General features: G+C 37.1%; 1 protein-coding gene across 11 annotated transcripts in view; it reads left to right on the top strand.

The window, feature by feature from the left end:
- Positions 1-21,518, top strand: part of RNF19A (ring finger protein 19A, RBR E3 ubiquitin protein ligase) — an 82,217-nt gene that overhangs the window by 41,353 nt on the left and 19,346 nt on the right. For 3 of the 11 annotated variants that reach the window (XR_003438164.1, XR_003438162.1, XR_003438161.1), the window contains exons 6-13: positions 1,455-1,599; positions 2,434-2,596; positions 5,604-5,718; positions 6,226-6,387; positions 11,685-11,898; positions 13,597-13,740; positions 14,397-14,536; positions 20,378-20,469. Coding sequence is in view for 7 of the 11 variants with exons in the window: in XM_027131514.1 (XP_026987315.1) it covers positions 1,455-1,599; positions 2,434-2,596; positions 5,604-5,718; positions 6,226-6,387; positions 11,685-11,898; positions 13,597-13,740; positions 14,397-15,087 (1,634 nt within the window). In the remaining 4 variants the exon portion in view is untranslated. Of the gene's footprint in view, positions 1-1,454; positions 1,600-2,433; positions 2,597-5,603; positions 5,719-6,225; positions 6,388-11,684; positions 11,899-13,596; positions 13,741-14,396; positions 16,593-20,377; positions 20,470-21,518 lie in introns of those variants that run through there. The other 8 variants (XM_027131512.1, XM_027131510.1, XM_027131511.1 and 5 more) reach the window with 5 other exon arrangements.

The raw sequence follows: 21,518 nt of genomic DNA, 5'->3' as shown, positions 1-21,518 counted from the left end.
AATATGCCACTTAAGCAGAGTATTAGCATTTCTTTAATGTACTAGCTATTATATTAGCTATAAAAGCCAGCTTTTTTTCATTCATGCCCAGTGTTAAAAACATTTTCATGCAGACTTTGTGTTCTTTGGATCATTTAAATCATGACTTATGGATTTTTAAATTTTTATATTCTAGTAATTATGTGTTTTGGTCTGGCTGCATAGAGTTGTCAGTTTGCTCAAAATTGTTTGAATCGTTAAAACAGTAATTGTGAGCATCGACCAGTTCTTAAGTTAAAAAACAGCTTTGGCCCTAAATGAAGCGCTAAGGAAACCTGAATTCACTGATAAAGCACAGGTAAAATTTGACCATAAAACTTGTAAAAAGGAAAATAGAATATAGCTTAATGCTTATCATGTAAGAAATTGAAACAAATACTTGAATTCAGTGGCTTGCACTATACATATCTTTTCTTAACTGTCTTATGTGTAGTTCGAAAATACAGGTGATTACTAGTAACAGTAAATAATTACTGGTTGCTATTTAAATAGATGCCAAAGTTCAAAATAGTTGCATAATTTGAGATAACTCTTATTCTGTGTCAGCGATTCCTAAAGTTATGTACCACTTGATTGTAACTTGGCATCTTTGTGCATTGTAACCATATTACTATACACGAAGCATACCACAGCATTTGAATAAATGAATAAAATGGACGAAGTTAACTAATTAAAAACAGTCATGAGCATAACCAACAAATGGTTGCTTTAATTCTGAAACTATTTCCCATTAAGTGTTTATAACCATACAACCCGTACTTAACCTCTTACCTCCTCCCTTTTATCTGAGTTCTGATTCTTTGCAAGGCCCATCTATCTATTGTATGAATTAAAATACGAGAAAAAGGCTGCTTTTCTACAGATACCTGTATTATTTTTACAGTGCCTATAGTTGATGTTACCTAGAAGAGAGGAGTAAACTCATAGTGCTATTTTTATGTAGTGCTTCAGGTTACTATCAAATTGTCACTTGCTGTTAGTATTCATTCACTAAAGGAATAGTATACAGAATATCTACATTTAATTTAAGTGGAGATGGTTAGAAAAGTCCTAGAACTTGAAGTGCTGCTCATTGAAGACAGCTATGGGGTGGGGACAAAGACAAACTTTATATAGTTCCCGGTTTGCCTCGAGCTGCCCTTGGTTCTCATTTCTCTTTTTATTATTTTGTTATTCTTTATTCTCATTGTTCTGCTACTGTTGGAAAAATGTTTACAGTTTGAAAATTTAATGTAAAATATGTTCCTTTCCTTGGAAGGGAAAAAAAAGTGCTTTATATACTAAAATTAGCAGGCTAAAGCTATCGGTTACCAAACCATACATGTTAAGATATTTTGGCAGTGCTATAATTATCTACTAGAAATTGTTATTTTTAGACCAGTCTTGTATACTAAACATGTCTATTTTCTTAATAGCTGATGATATAAAACCATGTCCACGGTGTGCTGCTTATATAATAAAGATGAATGATGGGAGCTGTAATCACATGACATGTGCTGTCTGTGGTTGTGAGTTTTGTTGGTTGTGTATGAAAGAAATCTCGGATTTACATTATCTAAGGTAAGCTTATAGAAGGGGCTATTTATATCTAAATATAATTTTATATTGTAAGACAAAAGGACTTTTTTTGGAAACAGCATTATCCTTAGTATTCTTAAGCTTGGAATTTATATGATACTTGAAGAGATCTATTTTATTCTAGCTACATAAATTTAATAGGAACCCAATTATTGTGCCAGTCATTTGAGATTAATAACTAGTCAAAAATAGGAAATGGAAATTTCTTCTTTTTTTTTGTTTGGCTTTGTTTTGTTTGTTTGTTTTTTGGCTGTACCACGCAGCTTGTGGAATCTTAGTTCCCCGACCAGGAATTGAACCTGGGCCTGACAGTGAAAGCGCCAAGTCCTAACCACTGGACTGACAGGGAATTCCCGGCTTTGTTTTTTGTTAAGCTAGAAAGTTAGCATTTAATACCCCATGTAATTATGGTAGGTCATAAATATTTCCATTTAATTTTCTCATAAATTTCCTCATTTAGGCCACTGAGTGAGTTTATGATATAATCAGATAATTATGTGCCTAAAACAGGGATAAAATAAGCATATTTTGCATTAATTTACTCTTCCAAAACTAACCTAAGGTTTTGAGGCTAATGGAGGACTAGGGATAAATGTTTAACCTGAATCCCAGTTATCAGTATCCTTTTAATGTAATTTATGGTGGTGCTTACCTTGATATTTTAGCTTTTAGTAAACTCAGAATTCAAAGAAAGGGGAAAAAAATCCTCATTCCTAAATTCGAGAATTCTTTTATAGTTATTGCTGAATGTATTGTAGTAAATTGTTACTGTGATGTTTTGCAACAGTTACTTTACATTGTAATTTTTTCCTTTAGTCCATCAGGATGTACTTTTTGGGGGAAGAAACCCTGGAGCCGAAAGAAGAAAATATTGTGGCAGCTGGGAACACTTGTTGGTGCTCCTGTAGGAATTGCTTTAATAGCTGGCATTGCTATCCCTGCCATGATTATTGGCATTCCTGTATATGTGGGCCGTAAGGTAAAATGCTTGATTCCTTGTTAATTTATTATCTTATTTTAAATCTTTAGATTTAGGATTGATGGTTTTGCTTTGTGTTTGTTTTTTTTTTTTATTTATTTGTTTTGAAAGACAAAGGTCATTTTTGGTATCTTAAGTGTAAAACGGTTACTGTTTTTTCATAAGGTAATAAATTTTCAGTGTTTGGCAAGCTTATATGTATGCATAAAAAGTAGACTTGCTTTAAAATTATCTGAATCTTCAGTACATTTGCATTATAAACTTTACATATAAAATATTAAAGAATCCACACCTGACATTTTTTCTCATGGGTATGTCCTTGTAAAGTCAGGTCTATAAGGTTAATAGAGAAATAACATATGCCCTCAGGCAAAGAATAATTAGCCAGTTCCTGAATTATTTCCAACTTGAATTCAAAGCTTTTGTTTTCTTCAGATTACTGCTATTAGTAAATACACTATTTTGTAGATTACAACAATTTTGTGAAAGTCTGAACACCCAATACTTGCCACTGGCCTGAGTGATACTTCATTGGCTAAGCAAATAATTCTTTTTTGAAAGATGAAAGGGATAATATACAAAGTGGCTAAGAAGTCTGCTGCTGCCTAAATTAGTAGAATATCAGAATTGAGAAGTAACCTCAGAAATTATCTAATCCCAACCCTGTAGCCAAGCAGAACAAAGTATAGGAATTTTAAAAAGGGGAACTAACATTTGTTGAGTTCTAACTGTGTGGTAGATGTTTTATATACTTTGACTCATTTTAACCTCACAGCAATTTATATGTTAGAATATTGAAGTTTAGGAAAATTTATGTAATTTATCTTTAGTTACACAGGAAGAAGCAGAGCTGGGATTTAAACCCAGATGCACAAATTCTTTATATAAGATCCCTGATAAATTTCAAGCTATCCATTTGGGCACTTCAGTGATGGGGAAACCACCAACTCATGAGGCAGCCCATTCTGTTGCCAGGGAGCTGTAAGTGTTAGAAAATTCTTATGTTGAGTCAGAATCCATTTCCCTTTTAATTGTTTCATTTAATTCTAGTTCTGACTTTCAGGACTCAAGACAAGGCTGATCCTCTTTCATACAACAGCCATGTTTTTTTATGTTCAACACATATTACTTTTATAATCAGAAATAACAGTACATACTATTTTTTAAATTAGCTTGAGACTGAGGACAAACATATTTATGGGCTGAATGTTTATTTCAGAAGGTAATTGTTTAAAGTCCCAAACATAATACTGATTATAATAATTTTTCGTAAGTTGTCCAAAGCAAGGTTTTGCCGAAAAGAAAACTATTCAGATACTTAGAAGTAGAAGGGAAAGAAAGACTGTTGTACTGCATACACCTACAAATAATTTATAGAGGAGAGATTATTTACCTCATTGTTCAGTCTTAGGTGCAGTAACGAGTCTCCTTTTTTCAAACCTGTACTCAAATGGTTGCAAGTTGATGAATTAGTTTTCCACTGAAACAGTGTTCTCTGGGTTGTGTAGGGTTATAAACCAGCCCAGGAAAACCTATTAAATTGATAAAGTACCTAAAAGCTGAGCCTTTCTTTACAATAACAAATAGCAAATGTGGCACAAAATAGTAAAACAGAAAAAATTAAGTTGAACCAGAAGTAGTGGGATGATATGATCACTGTAATTGAACATTGGTGCTTGAGGATGTGGAATTATCTGGAAGACTCTTTCTCCTGGCAGCCTGCCTTTGCAAGTCTGCTCCATCAGTTTCTAGCTTTGTCTTTTTTCTGCTTCAGTGCTGAGTTTTGTAGGAATGAGGGTGGTGAGGAACAGGTATTAGCTAGAGCACTGAAGGATAATGAAAGGTACTTTGGGAAGGTCTGCCATCTCTGCCTGTATGGACTATTTCGGAAGTGTAGAGACCCATTCCCTGGAACATATAGTCAGTTCTGGGAAACAGAATTCTGACTAGGAAATAGAAATGTTCCTTGTCCCATGCATGTTTTGCCCACCTCCCCATCCCAGCTTTTTCACTGTTTAATACATCCCATAAGACTCATTGTACTTTACAGCCTTCAAAATAACCACATAATAATGATAGATTACTTCATTACGCCTCATCTGTAATATTGTTTTTAAGTCAAGTATTTTACTTTAGAGGCTACCTGTACCCTTTTGAGGCTGTTTTGAATCTGTCTTGAAACAGGGGGAAATGTACTTTATTAGCTTTAGCCCTTGAAAATCACAAGAACAAAGATACTGAGCTATTTCCTGAAGTTCATATAATAATCTCACAAGTAACTTTCATGGTGATATTAAGTTCTGTTTATTAACAACACCTGTACTCTACAAAGATGCCAAGTAGATCTAACTCCTGTCCTCTGGCAACATTATTTGTTCTTTTTTTCTCTCTGTACCCCTTACTTTGAGCTATAAATGAGAGCCCAGGGTCCTGAGTCATTTGATAACATTTTTCTTCATAAAAAGGGATCTGAGAAAAAAATGGATTCTATTTAGTGATGTTTGCTTATTAGTACTGCTTTTTAAGGTCAGGTTTTTTTTTTTTTTTAGAGACTGTGTAAACCTCTCCTAGAAGCCAACTAATTAGGGATGCTTATTTAGAATTCTGTGGAATGATACATTTCTTAGAAGTAATCCTGTTGATCTAACATCCAACTCATAACTATGTTGAAAATAATGTTCTTAATTCCTTCTTCTTTGCTCAAAACATGATTTATACTGTTCTTGAATAAGATTATAAGGACTACTTTTGCTCAAGATTGATTAAACAGAGTAAAATCTATTAAATCACTGTCTTATGTAACCAAACTATTAATAAGGAGCAAATTATATATAAGAATATGGTTTAAGAACAACAATATGTTTACCTTGAATTTGGACACTTAACTATGAAATTATAAGGTAAATCACTTTAAACTTCTAACAAATGTAGGTCTATTTCATTTAAATTAAATATGTAATGTGTTTTTTCTTTAACCCATCACCCCCATTTTTCTTTTTAATTCAAGATTCACAATCGATATGAAGGCAAGGATGTTTCAAAGCACAAACGGAATTTGGCCATAGCAGGTGGTGTAACATTGTCTGTAATCGTATCTCCAGTTGTAGCTGCAGTAACTGTAGGTAAGAAATGCTTAAAAATTCTAATTACCTCAAATTTTATAGAATTAAAGTTTTGTGGAAGAATTTTGAAAAACAGAGCATTATATTGTTGAAGATAAGAGAGTTACTTTATTTATTTATTTAGGGGCAGTTTGAGCCTACAGATAGCCTCTCATTCTGTAACTATATTGGTTAAAAGTAATATAAACTCAAGAGCCTAGCCTTAGGGATAGTTGGTAAATTATTAGTGGTTAATATCCCTTCCTCCCCACCAAAACACCGTTTAGAGCCCTGGCACTGAAAAAGAAAAAAGATTTACATCTTTTTTTTAACCTCATATGTGTCACCTGAGGCTAGAAGCTTTGAATCTGCTTGCATCCTTTAATAGTTGGGTAAATCCGCTTTTGGCAAGAGTTGTAGAACCCTAACACTTTTCTCCTGTACACCTTCTCTTGAAAATACTTTCTGAAATGTGTGTTTCTGTAATTTATTTTTTGGTTTGTAATGAACAATTTAATTCCTCTTTAGGTATTGGTGTTCCTATTATGTTAGCTTATGTCTATGGTGTTGTTCCGATTTCTCTCTGTCGAAGCGGAGGTTGTGGGGTCTCAGCAGGCAATGGAAAAGGAGTCAGGATTGAATTTGATGATGAAAATGATATAAATGTTGGTGGGACAAACACAGCTGTAGGTAAGTCCTTTCAGCAAAGGAAGAAAATGTACGTACTAGTAGTAATAGTGTAAGGCTGTAGGTAATATGCAAGTCAGAATTCCCATTGCTCTCTTACTAGCCCTAATAGTATTCACCCAGAAGTACATCAGAGAAATGAGCTGCTGAGGAAAGGTGAATGGATGAAAGAGGGTGGGATGGTTCTGGGCACCTATAACCTCCGATGGAAATGTAATGTCTTAGAAATTCTAGATTATTTTGTGTAAAATGTTACAAATCAGTAATAAAAGGACAGAAGAGAACTACAGTTTATAAAAGAAGAAATGCAGATGCCCAATGAGTAGAAAATATCTTTAACCTAATGTTATTCAAAGAAATAGGAATTATAACAAAAACTGGAACATATAAAGGCCCTCATAGACTACCATTAGGAGTACAAGTTAATAAGCTTTTTTAAATGTGCGTGTTCTTTTTAAAGAAATTCCCACAGTTCTCGTTAAAGAAATTGTCTTGGGGAAGTACAGGCATACCTTGGAGATGTTGTAGGTTCGCTTCCAGACCACCGCAATAAAGCAAATATCACAATAAAGCAAGACATGAATTTTGGGGTTTCCCACTGCATATAAAAGTTATGTTTACACTATACTGTATATTAAGTATCTACCTGAATTTAAAAATACTTTATTGCTAAAAAATTTTAATCATGTGAGCCTTCAGCAAGTCATAATCTTTTTGCCAGTGGAGGGTCTTGCCTGGATGTTGGTGGCTGCTGACTGATCAGGGTGGTGGTTACTGAAGGCTGGGGTGGCTGTGGGAATTTCTTAAAATACGACAACAGTGAAGTTTGCTGTATCAATTGGCTCTTCCTTTCACGAATGATTTCACATGCAATGCAGTTTGGTAGCATTTTACCCACAGTAGAACTTCTTTCAGAATTGGAGTCAGTCCTTTCAAATCCTGCCACTGCTTTATCAACTAAGTTTATGTAATATTCTACATCCTTTGTTGTCATTTCAACAGTCTTCATAGCATCTTCAACAGGAGTAGATTCCATCTCAAGAAACCACTTTCTTTGCTTATCCATCAGAAGCAACTACTCATTCATGAAAGTTTTATCATGAGATTGCAGCAATTCAGTCACATCTTCAGGCTGCGCTTCTAGTTCTCTTGCTCTTTCCACCACTTCTGTAGTTACCTTCTCCACTGAAATCTTGGACTCCTCAGAGTCATCCATGACAGTTGGAATCAGCTTCTTTCCAACTCCTGTTAATGTTGATATTTTGACCACTTCCCATGAAACTGTGAATGTTCTTAATGGCATCTAGGATGGTGAATCCTTTCCAGAAGGTTCTCAATTTACTTTGTCCAGATTCATCAGAGGACTCATTGTCTGTGGCAGCTATAGCCTTACAGAATGTATTTCTTAAATCATAAGACTTGAAATTTGAAACGACTTCTTGATCTGTGGGCTGCAGAATGGGTGTTGTGTTTGCAGGCATCTTGTCCTACATCTCCATCAGAGCTCTTGGGTCACCAGGTGCATTGTCAATGAGCCAGTAATATTTTGAAAGGAATCTTTTCTTTTTCTGAGCAGTAGGTCTCAACAGTGGGCTTAAAATATTCAGTAAGCTATGTTGTAAATAGATGTGCTGTCATCCAGGATTTGTTGTTCCATTTATAGAGCACAGGCAGAGTAGATTTAGCCTAATTCCTAAGGGCCCTAGGATTTTTGGAATGGTAAATGAGCATTGGCTTCAACTTCAGGTCACCAGCTGCATTGGCCCCTAGTAAGAGGGTCATCCTGTCCTTTGAAGCTTCAAAGCCAGGCATTGACTTCTCCTCTCTAGCTATGAGAGTCCTGAACAGCATCTTCTTCCAATATAAGGTGTTTCATCTGTATTAAAAATCTATTATTTAGTGTAGCCACCTTCATTAAGCATCTTAACTAGATCTTCTGGATAACTTGCTGCAGCTTCTACATCAGCACTTGCTGCATCACCTTGCTTTTTTATGTTACGGAGACGGCTTCTCTCCTTAAAGCTCACGAACCAACTCTGCTGGCGTCAGACTTTTCTTCTGCAGTGTCCTCACCTCTCTCAGCCTTTGTAGAATTAAAGACAGGGCCTTGTTCTGGATTAGGCTTTGGCTTGAGGGAATGTTGTGGCTGTTTTGATCTTCTATCCAAACTACTACAGCTTTCTGCATATCAGCAATAGTCTGTTTTGCTTTCTTATCATTCATGTGTTCACTGGAGTAGGACTTTTAATTTCTTTCAAGACTTTTTCCTTTGTGTTCACAGCTTGGCTAAATGGCACAAAAGGCCTAGCCTTTCAGCCTGCCCTAGCTTTCAATGTACCTTCCTCACTAAGCTTAATCATTTCTACCTTTTGATTTAAAGTGAGAGATGTGCAATTTTTCTTTTCACTTAAACATTTAAGAGGCCATTGTAGGGTTATTAATTGGCCTAATTTCAATATTGTTGTGTCTTAGGGAATAGGGGGGCCTGAGGAGAAGGGAGAGAGATGGGGGAACAGCCCATTGGTGGAGTGGTCAGAACCCATACACATTTATCAGTTAAGTTAGCTGTCATATATGGGTGCGGTTCATGGCACCCCAAAACAATGACAATAGTAACATGAAAGATCACTGATCGCAGATCGCCATAACAAATATAATAATAATGAAAAAGTTTGAAATACTCCAAGAATTACCAAAATGTGACACAGAGACGCAAAGTGAGCAAATGATGTTGGGAAAATGGTGCTGATAGACTTGCTTAAAGCAGGGTTGCCATAAACCTTTCACTTGTTTAAAAAACAAACAGTATCTTTTTAAAATTAATTAATTAATTAATTTACTTTTGGCTGCGTTGGGTCTTCTTTGCTGCGCGCGGGCTTTGTCTAGTTGCAGCAAGTGGGGGCTACTCTTCGTTGTGGTGCATGGGCTTCTCATTGCGGTGGCTTCTCTTGTTGCAGAGCACGGGCTCTAGGCACGCAGGCTTCAGTAGTTCTGGCGCGCGGGCTTAGTTGCTCCACGGCATGTGGGATCTTCCCAGACCAGGGCTCGAATCCGTGTCCCCTGCATTGGCAGGTGGATTCTTAACTACTGCACCACCAGGGAAGTCCCAACACAGTATCTTTGAAGCGCAATAAACTGAGGTTTGCCTGTAATCAGGCATATGTGCAAAGATAATGTTCTCTTCCTTACCTCCCGTTCTCGCTTGAACTCACTCCAATCAGATTTTGGTCCCTACCATTCCAAAATTTCCTCTCTGCCACTCCACCAAAGCAGAGTCACCAGTCACCTCCATGTTACCAAATATAGTGGTCAATTCTTGATTTTCATCTTACTGTAACAGTACACATGACATGGTAGAGCATGCCCTCCTTCTTAAAACATTTTCTCTACTTGTTTTCTGGATAACCACTTCTCATTTCATCATATCTCCTGGCCACTCGTCAGCTTTCTTTGCTGGTTCATTTTCCTCTCCTAACCTCTAAATTTTGGAGTTTCCCAGGGCTCTCAGTTCTCAGATTTCTCTTCTTTATCTACACGCACTCCCTAGGTAATCTCCTCTGTTAAATAATATATAGACAAACCACTCTTCAGTTTATGTTTAGGCTAGAACTGTCCTCTAAACTTCAATTCATACATCTAACTCTTCTACCTAAGCTGCACTGGAACGTCTAACAAGAATTCCAAGCTTAAGAGTCTGTAACCAGACTCTTCACTCTAAAACCTGTTGTCCTCTCAGTCATCCTTCCCTTGTTTAGTAGCCTCTTCATTCTGCTGTTGCTGTGCCAAAACCTTTGCTGATGATGACTCTCCCTTCTCCCTTTTTACCCTACGTCTGATCCGTCAGCAAGTTCTGCTGCTTCCTTCAGTATTTAGCCATAATTCCACCATTTCTCACCATCTCTACTGCTATTCCACTAGTCCAAGCTACTCTCTTTTATCCTGGGTTACAGTAATAGCCTCTTAAGTGATCCATCAGCTTTCAGCTTCCACTCACCATTCCACATAATGATATTTCTAAAACATAAGTTAGATCTAACTTGTGTTCAAAATTCTCCCAGTGCTTCTAACTGTACCAGGGGCGGGGGGATGGAATCGACAGTTGCTACCATGGCCCATAAGTCCCCCTCTGGTCTTTCCTGAGCTACATCTCTGAACTCTTCCCTTATACCACCTGTCCTTAATGTTGAGGATGCCAAACATACTTCCACTTATAGGCTTTTAAACTTGCAGTTTACTCTGCCTGGAATACTCTTCCCCCAGATAATTTCATGGCTCACCTCTTCACTTCCTTTGAGTCTCTACAGGTGTTACCTTATCAGAGAGGCCTTCTCTGATCATACTATATAAAACAGTACACAGGCGCTTGCGTGTGCACACACAGACACGCACTCCTCATCACTCTCACTGCCTTTTACTCACTCCCCTTTACTCTGCTTTATTTTTTCTCACAGCATTTATCACCATATAATTTTATTTATTGCGCTCCCCAACTAGAGTGTAAGCTTTTTGAGGGCAGGTTGTTCGTCTCTTTGATCCACTGTGTCCTCAGTACTTAGAAACAGAGTTGGGTTATATAATAGGAACTCAAATATTGGAGCAAATAGTCAACTTTTGGCCCATTCTTATTGTCCTAGAGAATACTAAGCTCTTTAAATAACACCCTTATTGAAAACTGTCACATAATTTTTCTCAAAGTCAGCTAAATTCTTCAACCATCAGGTTCTTTATAGAATTCCTAAATCTTCTTGATTTTCTTGTAAAGTACAGGCATACTTCATTTTATCGCACTTTGCAGCTAATTGCATTTTTTGCAGATTGAAGGCTTGTGGCAACCCTGAGCTGTCAGATGATGGTTAGCATTTTTTTTAGCAATAAAGTATTTTTTAATCACTGTATATACATTTTTTTTAGACATAATGCTATTGCACAGTTTAGTATAGTGTAAACATAACTTTTATATGCACTGGGAAACCCAAAAATTCATGTGACCCACTTTATTGTGATATTTGCTTTATTGCCATGGTCTGGAACCAAACCCACAATACATATCTCCAAGGTATGCCTGTAGTAACCATTTAAAACTGAGGGCATCCTTAATCCAACTTTACCCTGTGAGATATTTCCGTTTACTGTTATCCCACGGTTATGTTATGTGTTTCTGACTCCAGACACTTTTTCTATTCCTGTGTATGTTTTATACTTTATATGAAAATATGTCCTATCTGAAATCATGACAGACTTTATGGAGAGGGAAATCAATAATCACACTTATTTAATTTCTTTGAAATATTTGCATTTAGACACAACTTCAGTAGCAGAAGCAAGACACAACCCTAGCATAGGGGAGGGAAGTGTTGGTGGTTTGACCGGCAGTTTGAGTGCAAGTGGAAGCCACATGGATCGAATAGGAGCCATCCGGGACAACCTGAGTGAAACGGCCAGCACCATGGCGCTCGCTGGAGCCAGTATCACAGGGAGTCTGTCAGGAAGTGCCATGGTAAACTGTTTTCACAGGTGAGAAAACTGTGCTTTGTTTTGTTTTGGTTTGGTTTTGCCTTAACTACAAATTATTAATTATTATAGATGAGGAGAGTTTTGAACACAAAGCATGATGATGACATATAATCTTACTGTGTCAGGGTTGAAAACAGCAAGGTTTCAAAAACGGAAATTTAGTGGTAAACCGTGAGTAAGGAGATTTGATGAGGTAAAAACCAAGTCTAAGGGATAACATGCCATTTTTTTCACTGCACTTGTCAGATTTTATGTTATGAGTCAGTGCTGGAGCTGCCTCGGTGAATACCGTAAAGGCAGTGATTAAGCTTGGACCTTACCTCTGGAGGTGGCCACAGCTGTTAGGAAATGAGACGCTGGCTGAAGCCTGGGGGAGCAGGTGGAGTCAGGATATCCGGAAATGCAAGAACTGAGGCCGAGAGAGTCTGCCTGGGTCCTTTTATGTATTAATGGTTATTTAATTCTCACGAAGTCTTTTACCCAAAGCCATGTAGATAAGTAGGATAAGTTAAAGCATTTTTATCTTCTTTTGTTTCCTCTTTAATTTACTTTTCTTTACTTCTGTTTACTAGCTTTGGGGTTTTTTTTTAAACGTAGGGGAGAGTACATGAATTAAAAGATAAATCAGGGCTTCCCTGGTGGCACAGTGGTTGAGAGTCCGCCTGCCAATGCAGGGGACACTGGTTCGTGCCCCGGTCCGGGAAGATCCCACGTGCCGCGGAACGGCTGGGCCCGTGAGCCATGGCCGCTGAGCCTGCGCGGCTGGAGCCTGTGCTCCGCAACGGGAGAGGCCACAGCAGTGAGAGGCCCGCGTACCGCAAAAAAAAAAAAAGATAAATCAGTTATGTTTATCTTATTTTTAGGTAGTGTGCTTTTAAACACAAACTCTTAAGTTATAGTGGTGTATATTATGTCTCTTTTTTTTGATAAATTTATTTGTTTTTGGCTGCATTGGGTCTTCGTTGCTGCACAAGGGCTTTCTCTAGTTGCAGTTAGTGGGAGCTACTCTTTGTTGTAGTGCACAGTCTTCTCACCACGGTGGCTTCTCTTGTTGCAGAGCACGGGCTCTAGGTGCACGGGCTTCAGTAGTTGTGGCGCGCAGGCTCTAGAGCGCAGGCTCAGTGGTTGCGGCGCACAGGCTTAGTTGTTCTGCAGCATGTGGGATCTTTCTGGACCAGGGCTCGAACCCGTACCCCCTGCGTTGGCAGGCAGATTCTTAACCACTGCGCCACCAGGGACGTCCCTATTATGTCTTTTTTAAAGAGTCAGGTGTTAAATTTGGAACTATTTTTAATATATAGATGCCCAGGATTTTTTGAGGCACTGATTTGTCATGTAGAATGGTTTTTAATGTATTCTGATTTGGTGTTTTGCACTGAAGTGTGGCAAGCAAAGCACCGCATCATAAGTAAGAATATTGGAGCATGTTTAAGTTAAAATCCTTTATGTTCTTTTTGTAATACTCTGTTATTACCTTACTTGGCAGACAGCTAATTTTACCATTTTATCTGGATGGCTGGTACTGTTCAGTGTGCTGCAGTAGAATTTGAATAATCAAATAAAAGGAAACTTAGAAAAATAATGTTTATAGTTGTTTCTAAAATAGCTTCTTGTTACTGAATTATTTAAAGATACATTCTCATAGTAGTGTTGATATTATGTGTAGTTGATTTGTTTTCTAATACCCCTCTCTTTAAGGTTGGAAGTACAAGCAGATGTACAGAAAGAACGGTACAGCCTAAGTGGAGAATCTGGCACAGTCAGTTTGGGAACAGTTAGTGATAATGCCAGCACCAAGGCAATGGCAGGATCCATTCTGAATTCCTACATCCCATTGGACAAGTAAGGAAAAAAATTGTTATAAAGTCAGAAGTATTTTTTAAATTAATTTGTAAAGAATTATCCCTATCATTAGGCAAAATTATTGTGAATAATGGTTATCTACTGTTAGGTTCTCTGCAAGAAGAAAGTGGTGAGATGTCCAGAGTAGGCAGATCCATAGAGACAGAAATTAGGTTAGTGGTTGCTAGGGGTTGGGGAGGGGGAAGAATGGGAACTGGCTGCTAATGGGTTTCTTTTGGGGATGATGAAAATGTTCTGAAGTTCAATAGTGGTGATAGTTGCAAACTCTGTGAATATACTATAAACCACTGAATTGTGCACTTGAAACAGGTGAATTTTATGATATGCAAATTATATCTCAATACAACTGTTCTGAAAAAAAATGGAGAAGGTAGCATAGTACCTGGAATAGCATAAGCAATGAGTGTAGTTGCTTCTGTTTTATTTTAAATTTAAGTATTATTTTAAAGATAGTCCTCTTATTTCAAGCAACTTTTTTCTATTAGTAGAATGTATCCTGCATTAATTTGTTCTAATAGCTTTTATATAGTCTTTGAAGTTTTCACACAGAAGCCTCTCCCCCTTTGCTGTCATTTGCATTTTTCCTTTTAAAAAGAGGAAGTCAGAAATTTATATGTGTTACTCTTATGTTCCAGAGAAGGCAACAGTATGGAGGTTCAGGTAGATATCGAGTCAAAGCCATCCAAATTCAGGCACAACAGTGGAAGCAGCAGTGTGGAGGATGGCAGTGCCACCCGAAGTCATCCTGGGGGTTCATCCAGTGGCTTGCCTGAAGGTAAATCCAGTGCCACCAAGTGGTCCAAAGAAGCAGCAGCAGGAAAGAAATCAAAAAGTGGTAAATTGAGGAAAAAGAGTAACATGAAGATAAATGAGACCAGAGAGGATATGGATGCACAGTTGTTAGAACAACAGAGTACGAACTCAAGTGAATTCGAGGCACCATCCCTCAGTGACAGTATGCCTTCTGTAGCAGATTCCCACTCTAGTCATTTTTCTGAATTTAGTTGTTCTGACCTAGAAAGCATGAAAACTTCTTGTAGTCATGGTTCCACTGATTATCACACCCGCTTTGCTACTGTTAACATTCTTCCTGAGGTAGAAAACGACCGTCTGGAAAATTCCCCCCATCAGTGTAGCATTTCTGTGCTTACTAAAACTGCTTCATGTTCAGAAGTTCCACAGTTGAATCATATTGCTGAAGAACATGGCAACAGTGGTATAAAAACCAATATTGATTTATATTTTGGCAGTGCACTAAAAGAAGCAAATAACAACCACTCACATCAGACAGTGGAATTAAAAGTTGCAATTCAGACTGATATATAGACCTACAAATGCTGCAAAATAATTACCACTTGAAAAACCTTGTTTGGAGCTGGTTGAACTGCACGTGACTATTTTAAGTTTCAAGTTGCCAGCAAACGCTGGGTTGCATCATCATAATGCAGATACATTTTCTGTGTTCAACAAAGCATTGTGTTTCATGTGGATCTTAATTACCAAACTATGAAATGAAGGCTTTAAAAGTGCATTATTGTAAGGACAGTAATTCTTAAGAGAATTATGTTTTGTGTGTTTGCCACAAAACATTGCTTGAAGCACATACTTGTGTATTTAGATAGAAATTTGGCTTAATTTATAATCAATATAAAATACTAATGCAGTTCTACAGCATTCTTATGAAGAGAACTTGAGGCTTAGGGCTAAGTGGTTAGTGACATTTTATTGAAACCACTAAAAGATACTGTTTAAAGAACCTTGCAGGTTACTCGCAGTATATGATACACTTTGTAACATTTATGTTCATAACTGGGCATAAATTTCATTTTTTTCTTCATATGCAGTGTGGATATATACAGCTTAATGCAGCCCATTTGCTACCATTTGGATACTTAGACACTTTGAGCAAGATTGTGGCAGTTTTTGCACAACTTTGAAATAGAAACACCTGGTACCCTATATATCTTGTATATTGTTGCCATCTTAGAAGAAAAGTGTAAAAGTAGGTAATTAAGTATACTGACAGCACCAAATAAAATATATAAAACTGCAAAATAAAATTCCATTAGTTTATAAGTATTACAAAAAAGTCACCTTTCATTAAGGGGAAGTTTGCACCCCACTGATTCTTGGTGCCTTCAGAATAGAGTAGATTTTAAGGACCTACTTGTTTGAGGGTTTTGCTGTATTGTTTTCCATAATGTCCTCTCTAGCCACCTTGGATTATGTAGAAAAATACAGGGTAGAGAAACATAAATATGATTAACAGTAACAATGCTGAAAAAGTATTAGCCTACCAAAGACACACTCAGGCTTTAGTGAATAACTTTACATAACCTCAGTTTTTAGCACATGTATATCTTCTCCAATCATGAAATCAAAGCACGGTGCAGAGTTTGTACCAAGTACTAAGGAGGGGTCTGTATATGGCTGGCTTTATTTTCCTTTGCTTTTGTTTATGGAAGATGTTCAGCTGACATAAACAGAAGTTGGCCAAAATATTGCCTATACTGTTAACTTCCAGTATAATTCACTTAAATAAAACAGACTAACCTCAGTTAAAATATTCCATCTTATGTGTTTCTTTTAAGTATTACCATTATGGTGCTACAGAGCTTTTTCTTTTGATAAAAAGAAAAATGCCATGGGCTGCAGTCTTCTTTCATCATTTTTCTCACCAGGCCCATTAATATGCTTATAACACTAGTGCCAGTTATTTTATTTTATAATGCTTATTATGGTATTTGTATATTTGTCTGCATTCCAATTTTGTTCAATAGTGAGTGTGTAAACTGCATACATGAAATAAATGTAAATACTAATGTATCGCTGCCTATGGTTTGTGCACTGACATTTTTATAAGAACAGGAATATTCATTTGCCATGTGGCAAATTCGTAAATATTGCAAGCCACTGAGAGGATTCTGCATTCTAGTCTCAGCCTAGAGGGAAGCATCTGCTGAACTTCTCAACAAACAGTGTTAGAAACTATCCTTTCTTCATGTCGAATACCTGCCTTTCCTCCAGAAAGAAGCTGCTTTATTCATCAACATAAATTCATTTCTTTAAAGTATGTTGGTTGAAAAGTAAATAGAGCTGTCATTTAAATTGTGAAGAGATAAGCATTATAAATCCTCATCTTAAAAGAAAAGTAGGGTTTCCCTGGTGGTGCAGTGGTTAAGAATTTGCCTGCCAATGCAGGGGACACGGGTTTGAGCCTGGTCCAGGAAGATCCCACATGCCGCAGAGCACCTAAGCCCGTGCACCACAACTACTGAGCCTGCACTCTAGAGCCCGTGAGCTACAACTGCTGAGCCCGTGTGCCACAACTACTGAGCCCGTGCACCTAGAGCCTATGCTCTGCAACAAGAGAAGCCACTGCAATGAGAAGCCCGTGCACCACAACGAAGAGTAGCCCCCGCTCGCCACAACTAGAGAAAGCCTGTGTGCAGCAACGAAGACCCAATGCAGCCAAAAATAAATAAATTTGTAAAATAAAAACAAAGATTAAAAAAAAAGAAGAAAAGTAAAAAGGTCTTAAAAGACTTTTAAGAGATTCTACTCTGGCAACATTAGATTATGAAACTAGAGCCATTTAAATTCAAGCTAATAATTGTAATGAAACGCTTTCTATTCTCATAGCCTCTATAAAATACATAGATGGTTTTTCTGTTTTCCTGTTACATAGTTAATACTTCATGAAAATAATATATATGAATATGTTGACTGCCTGCTTGACATTTCTGTAAAAAAGCTAAAGAGTAAATGGAAAGCTAAATGATCTTAGGAGGAATACAGCAAAGGCGGTGCCGAGTTAGGAGGCCTGTGCAGTCGGTGCACCCCATCCCTCTCCTGGTTGTACCCCAACCAGTACTGCCTCAGTCTCACTTTAAAAACGGCCTAATCCTTTCAACTGACTTAAGAAGTTCCTTCAAACTTGGATTAATTAAGGACCAAACCAGATTCCTCTGGAGCTCAACCTTGGGCTATCATAGCATAAGAGAACACTCCACAGTTCAAGACAGGCCTTAACACATCAAAATCTTTTAAAAGCCCTTTACACTTTCCTTTCTTTAAGGGGAAAATCGCATAGTGGTGAGAGAAAGAATACACAGATAGTGATCATATACCCTAGTGTTTATTGTGTGGGCTACCAGTTTAACTGAATTCTCTTAAATGTACAAATTTCCAGCTTCAGAGCACTGAGTTAGTAAGCTTTTTATGTTAAATTTATACAATTCATCTTTCTTATTTTCACCAGAAATTGGGTTAATTTGTAAATATGTAAGATTTTCCATAGTATATTGTCTAGTTAAATACAAATTTTGGAGAACTTCCCCATGATGATGGAGAAGGAAGACTAAACTCACCTCCTCCCACGGGCACACCAAAATTACAATGATTTACAGAGTAATTATCTATGAAAATGACCCGAAGACTAGCAGATAAGATTTTCCACAGCTAAAGATATAAAGAAGGGGCCACAACAGATGCGTAGAAGGCGTGGAGACTCGGTATAGTCAGGACTCACACCCCCAGGTCAGTGACCCACAAATGGGAGGAATATCACAAGCACAGAGGTCCTCCCCAAGGAATGAGGGGTCTGAGCCCCATGTTGGGCTCCTAGCCCAGGAAGTTCTACGCCAAAAGATGAGCCCCCAGGACATCTGGTTTTGAAAATAGGGCTTTTTAAAAACATGCTGATTCTAAAAAGCAGAGCTTATGTTTGAGAGCTGGAGGGCTATAGGATAGAGAGACTCTGCTCTTAGAGGGCACATGCAAAGTCTCACGTGCTCAGAGTCCCAGTGCAGAGGGAGAAATTCGAAAGGAGCCCAGGTCCTAGACCCATGCGCTTTTGCACAGCAAAGGAAACCATCTATCAAGTGAAAAGGCAGCCTACTGAGTGGAAGGAGATGTTTGCAAATGATATGTGTGATAAGAGGTTAATATCCAAAATATATAAAGAACTCATACAACTGAATATCAAAAAAAAATTCCGTTAAAAAAATGGACAGAGGACCTGAATAGACATTTTTCCAGAAAAGACATACAGATGGCCAACAGGCACATGAAAAGATGCTCAACATCACTATCATTAGGGAAATGCAAATCAAAACCACAGTGAGATAGCCTCTCACATCTGTCACAATGACTGTAATAAAAAAGACAACAAAAACAAATAACAAGTATTGGCGAGGATGTGGAGAAAAGGGGACCATCCTGCGCTGTTGGTAGGAATGTAAATTGGTACGGCCACCATGGAGAACAGTATGGAGGCCCCTCAAGAAACTGAAAGTGGAATTACCAAATGATCCAGCAATTACAGTTCTGGGTATTTTTCTGAAGAACCAAAAACACTAATTTGAAAAGATAAATGCACCGCTATGTTCATAGCAGCATTATTTACAATAGGCAAGATATGGAAGCAGTCTAAGTGCCCATCAGTAGGTGAATGGATAGAGAAGGTGTGTGTGTATGTGTGTATATACACACACACACACACACACACACATATAGTGTTGGCCAAAAGTTCAGGTTTTTCCATGTGAATATAAGCCATAAAGAATGAAATTGTGCCATTTGCAGCAACATGGATGGATGTATAGGGCATTATGCTAAGTGAGGTAAGTCAAAGACAGATATCATATGATCTCACTTATATGTGGGATCTAAAAAAGCAAAATGAAAACAGACTCAGATAAAGAGAACAAATGGGTGGTTGCCAGATTCGGGGGAAGGAGGGTGCTTTGGGCAAAGTAAGTGATGAGGATTAAAAGGTACAAACTTCCAGTTATAAAATAAATGAGGTCCAGGGATGTAATACACATCAAAAAGAATATGGTCAATAATATTGTAATAACTTTGGAGACAGATGGTTACTAGATTTATCATAACGATCATTTTGTATGTAAATGTCAAATCACTGTGTAGTACACCTTAAACTAACATAATATTGTATGTCAACTATATTTCAATTAAAAATAAAAAAATAAACTTTGATCACCAAAGGATAAAATATATGTTGAAAACCATCAGAGCTATTAATTCATACATAACATGAGAAAAATACCTAAACTCCTACTCCTTATATCATTTTGCCAGTTTTAGAGTCAATTAAGATTTTCAGCTACATTTTATATGGCTCTTTTAATGAGTTTGTTTCATTTATTTCCCTTAATTAAGTATGAGATATCATTGCTTAAAGCCAGTATTTACATACTGGTGGTTTCTGGATGCCCAAAATAGTATTCTAAACCTGGGAGAGTTATAGCATTTTGGTAGCCATCAGTTAATATATGAATAGTGAAGGAGAGTTTGCAGTTTATAAGTTTAGTTCAAATTTAATCACTGCATTTCCTATGCCAGTGAGAATCTTTGTGATTTCTGCCAATTTATTTATTCATTCAACAAAGAGTAAATCTGGAGATACAGCATTGTACTAAATAAACATTCTCTGGTTTCAGCAAGCTTATAGTCAAGCGAGTGACATAAATAAAACATATACACATACCTTAAAATAATGGATGCTATGAAAATATGGGATGGGGGGAAAAGTGACCAGAAGTATTGGGTAGTGCTGTTTTATACAGGGAAAACTGGAAAGATGTCTTCTTAGGTGCCATTGGTACAAAGATCTAAAGGAAGTGAGGGAGGAACTATGAAGACATACCTATTGGATGAGCATTCCAGAAAGAGATCTTCCCCCAGGTGAGTTAATGGACGAGTTAGACGTCCGTCTTGGAATTTGTTTGATATCTAGAAATATGTTGGCCACCTTTTTTTTCTTGGAGAGTGTCTTGACTGTTCTTAGCACTTTACATTTCCATAAACATTTTAGAATAACCTTGTTGCATTCTATCAATTTTGGTTGGGATTGCATTGAACCTATACTTATTCCTCTAGAGATCTTTCACATCTTTTTTTAAGTTTTATTCCCGGGTACTTGATTTTTTAGGTATCATTTTCTGTTTGTTAGTATATAGAAATGTGGCTAATTTTTATGTAATGATTTTGCATCTAGGGAACAGTACTCTTAATTCCAAGAGTTTACCTCTAGATTCTTTGAGATTTCTCTATACACGTCGTCATCTGTGAATAATTATTTTTTTATTTAACAAACACTTTTACAGTGCTTTGTAGTGTCAAACACTTTCTATGTACTTTTAAAATATTCTCGTTTACTCTTTAGAACAACCCTGTGAAGGAGGTACTCATTATCCCCATTTTACAGATGAGGAAACTGAGAGGGTTAGCATTTTGCCCAGAATTACATTGCTGGTTAATGGCAGAACAGGGATTCAAATATTTCTCTTTGATCGCTGCATCATATATTTCTTTTTCTGGCCCATTTGGACTGGCTAGGACTTCAAGTGCATAATGCTGAATAGCAGTGGTTTTGGGGGCATTGTTAACTCGTTAATAATCTCAAAGGGAACCCTTTCAACATTTCAACTATTAATTACGATATTTATATTTCAGTTATATTTGTAGATATATTTGTAGATACCCTTTATCAAAATTATTAAATTCTTTTCTAACTCTTAGTTTGCCAAGAATGTTTACCTTGGGAAATATGCTGAATTTTATTGGCTGCTATTTTGGGGGGAGGGTCATCTATCATGTAATTGTGATTTATTCCTTTAATGTGTTAACATAGTGAATTTGATTCTTTAAATGTTAAACTAACCTCCTGGGATAAACTTCAGTATCAGAGTATGTAAGACTGGAATTATGTCTTCCTTGAATGTTTGGTAGAA

Source organism: Aethalodelphis obliquidens, unplaced genomic scaffold (assembly GCF_003676395.1).
Source record: "Aethalodelphis obliquidens isolate GAN/ISIS:26980383/991018 unplaced genomic scaffold, ASM367639v1 scaffold39, whole genome shotgun sequence".
Classification (NCBI taxonomy): Eukaryota; Metazoa; Chordata; class Mammalia; order Artiodactyla; family Delphinidae; genus Aethalodelphis; species Aethalodelphis obliquidens.
This window is presented reverse-complemented; position numbering and strand designations above follow the sequence as displayed.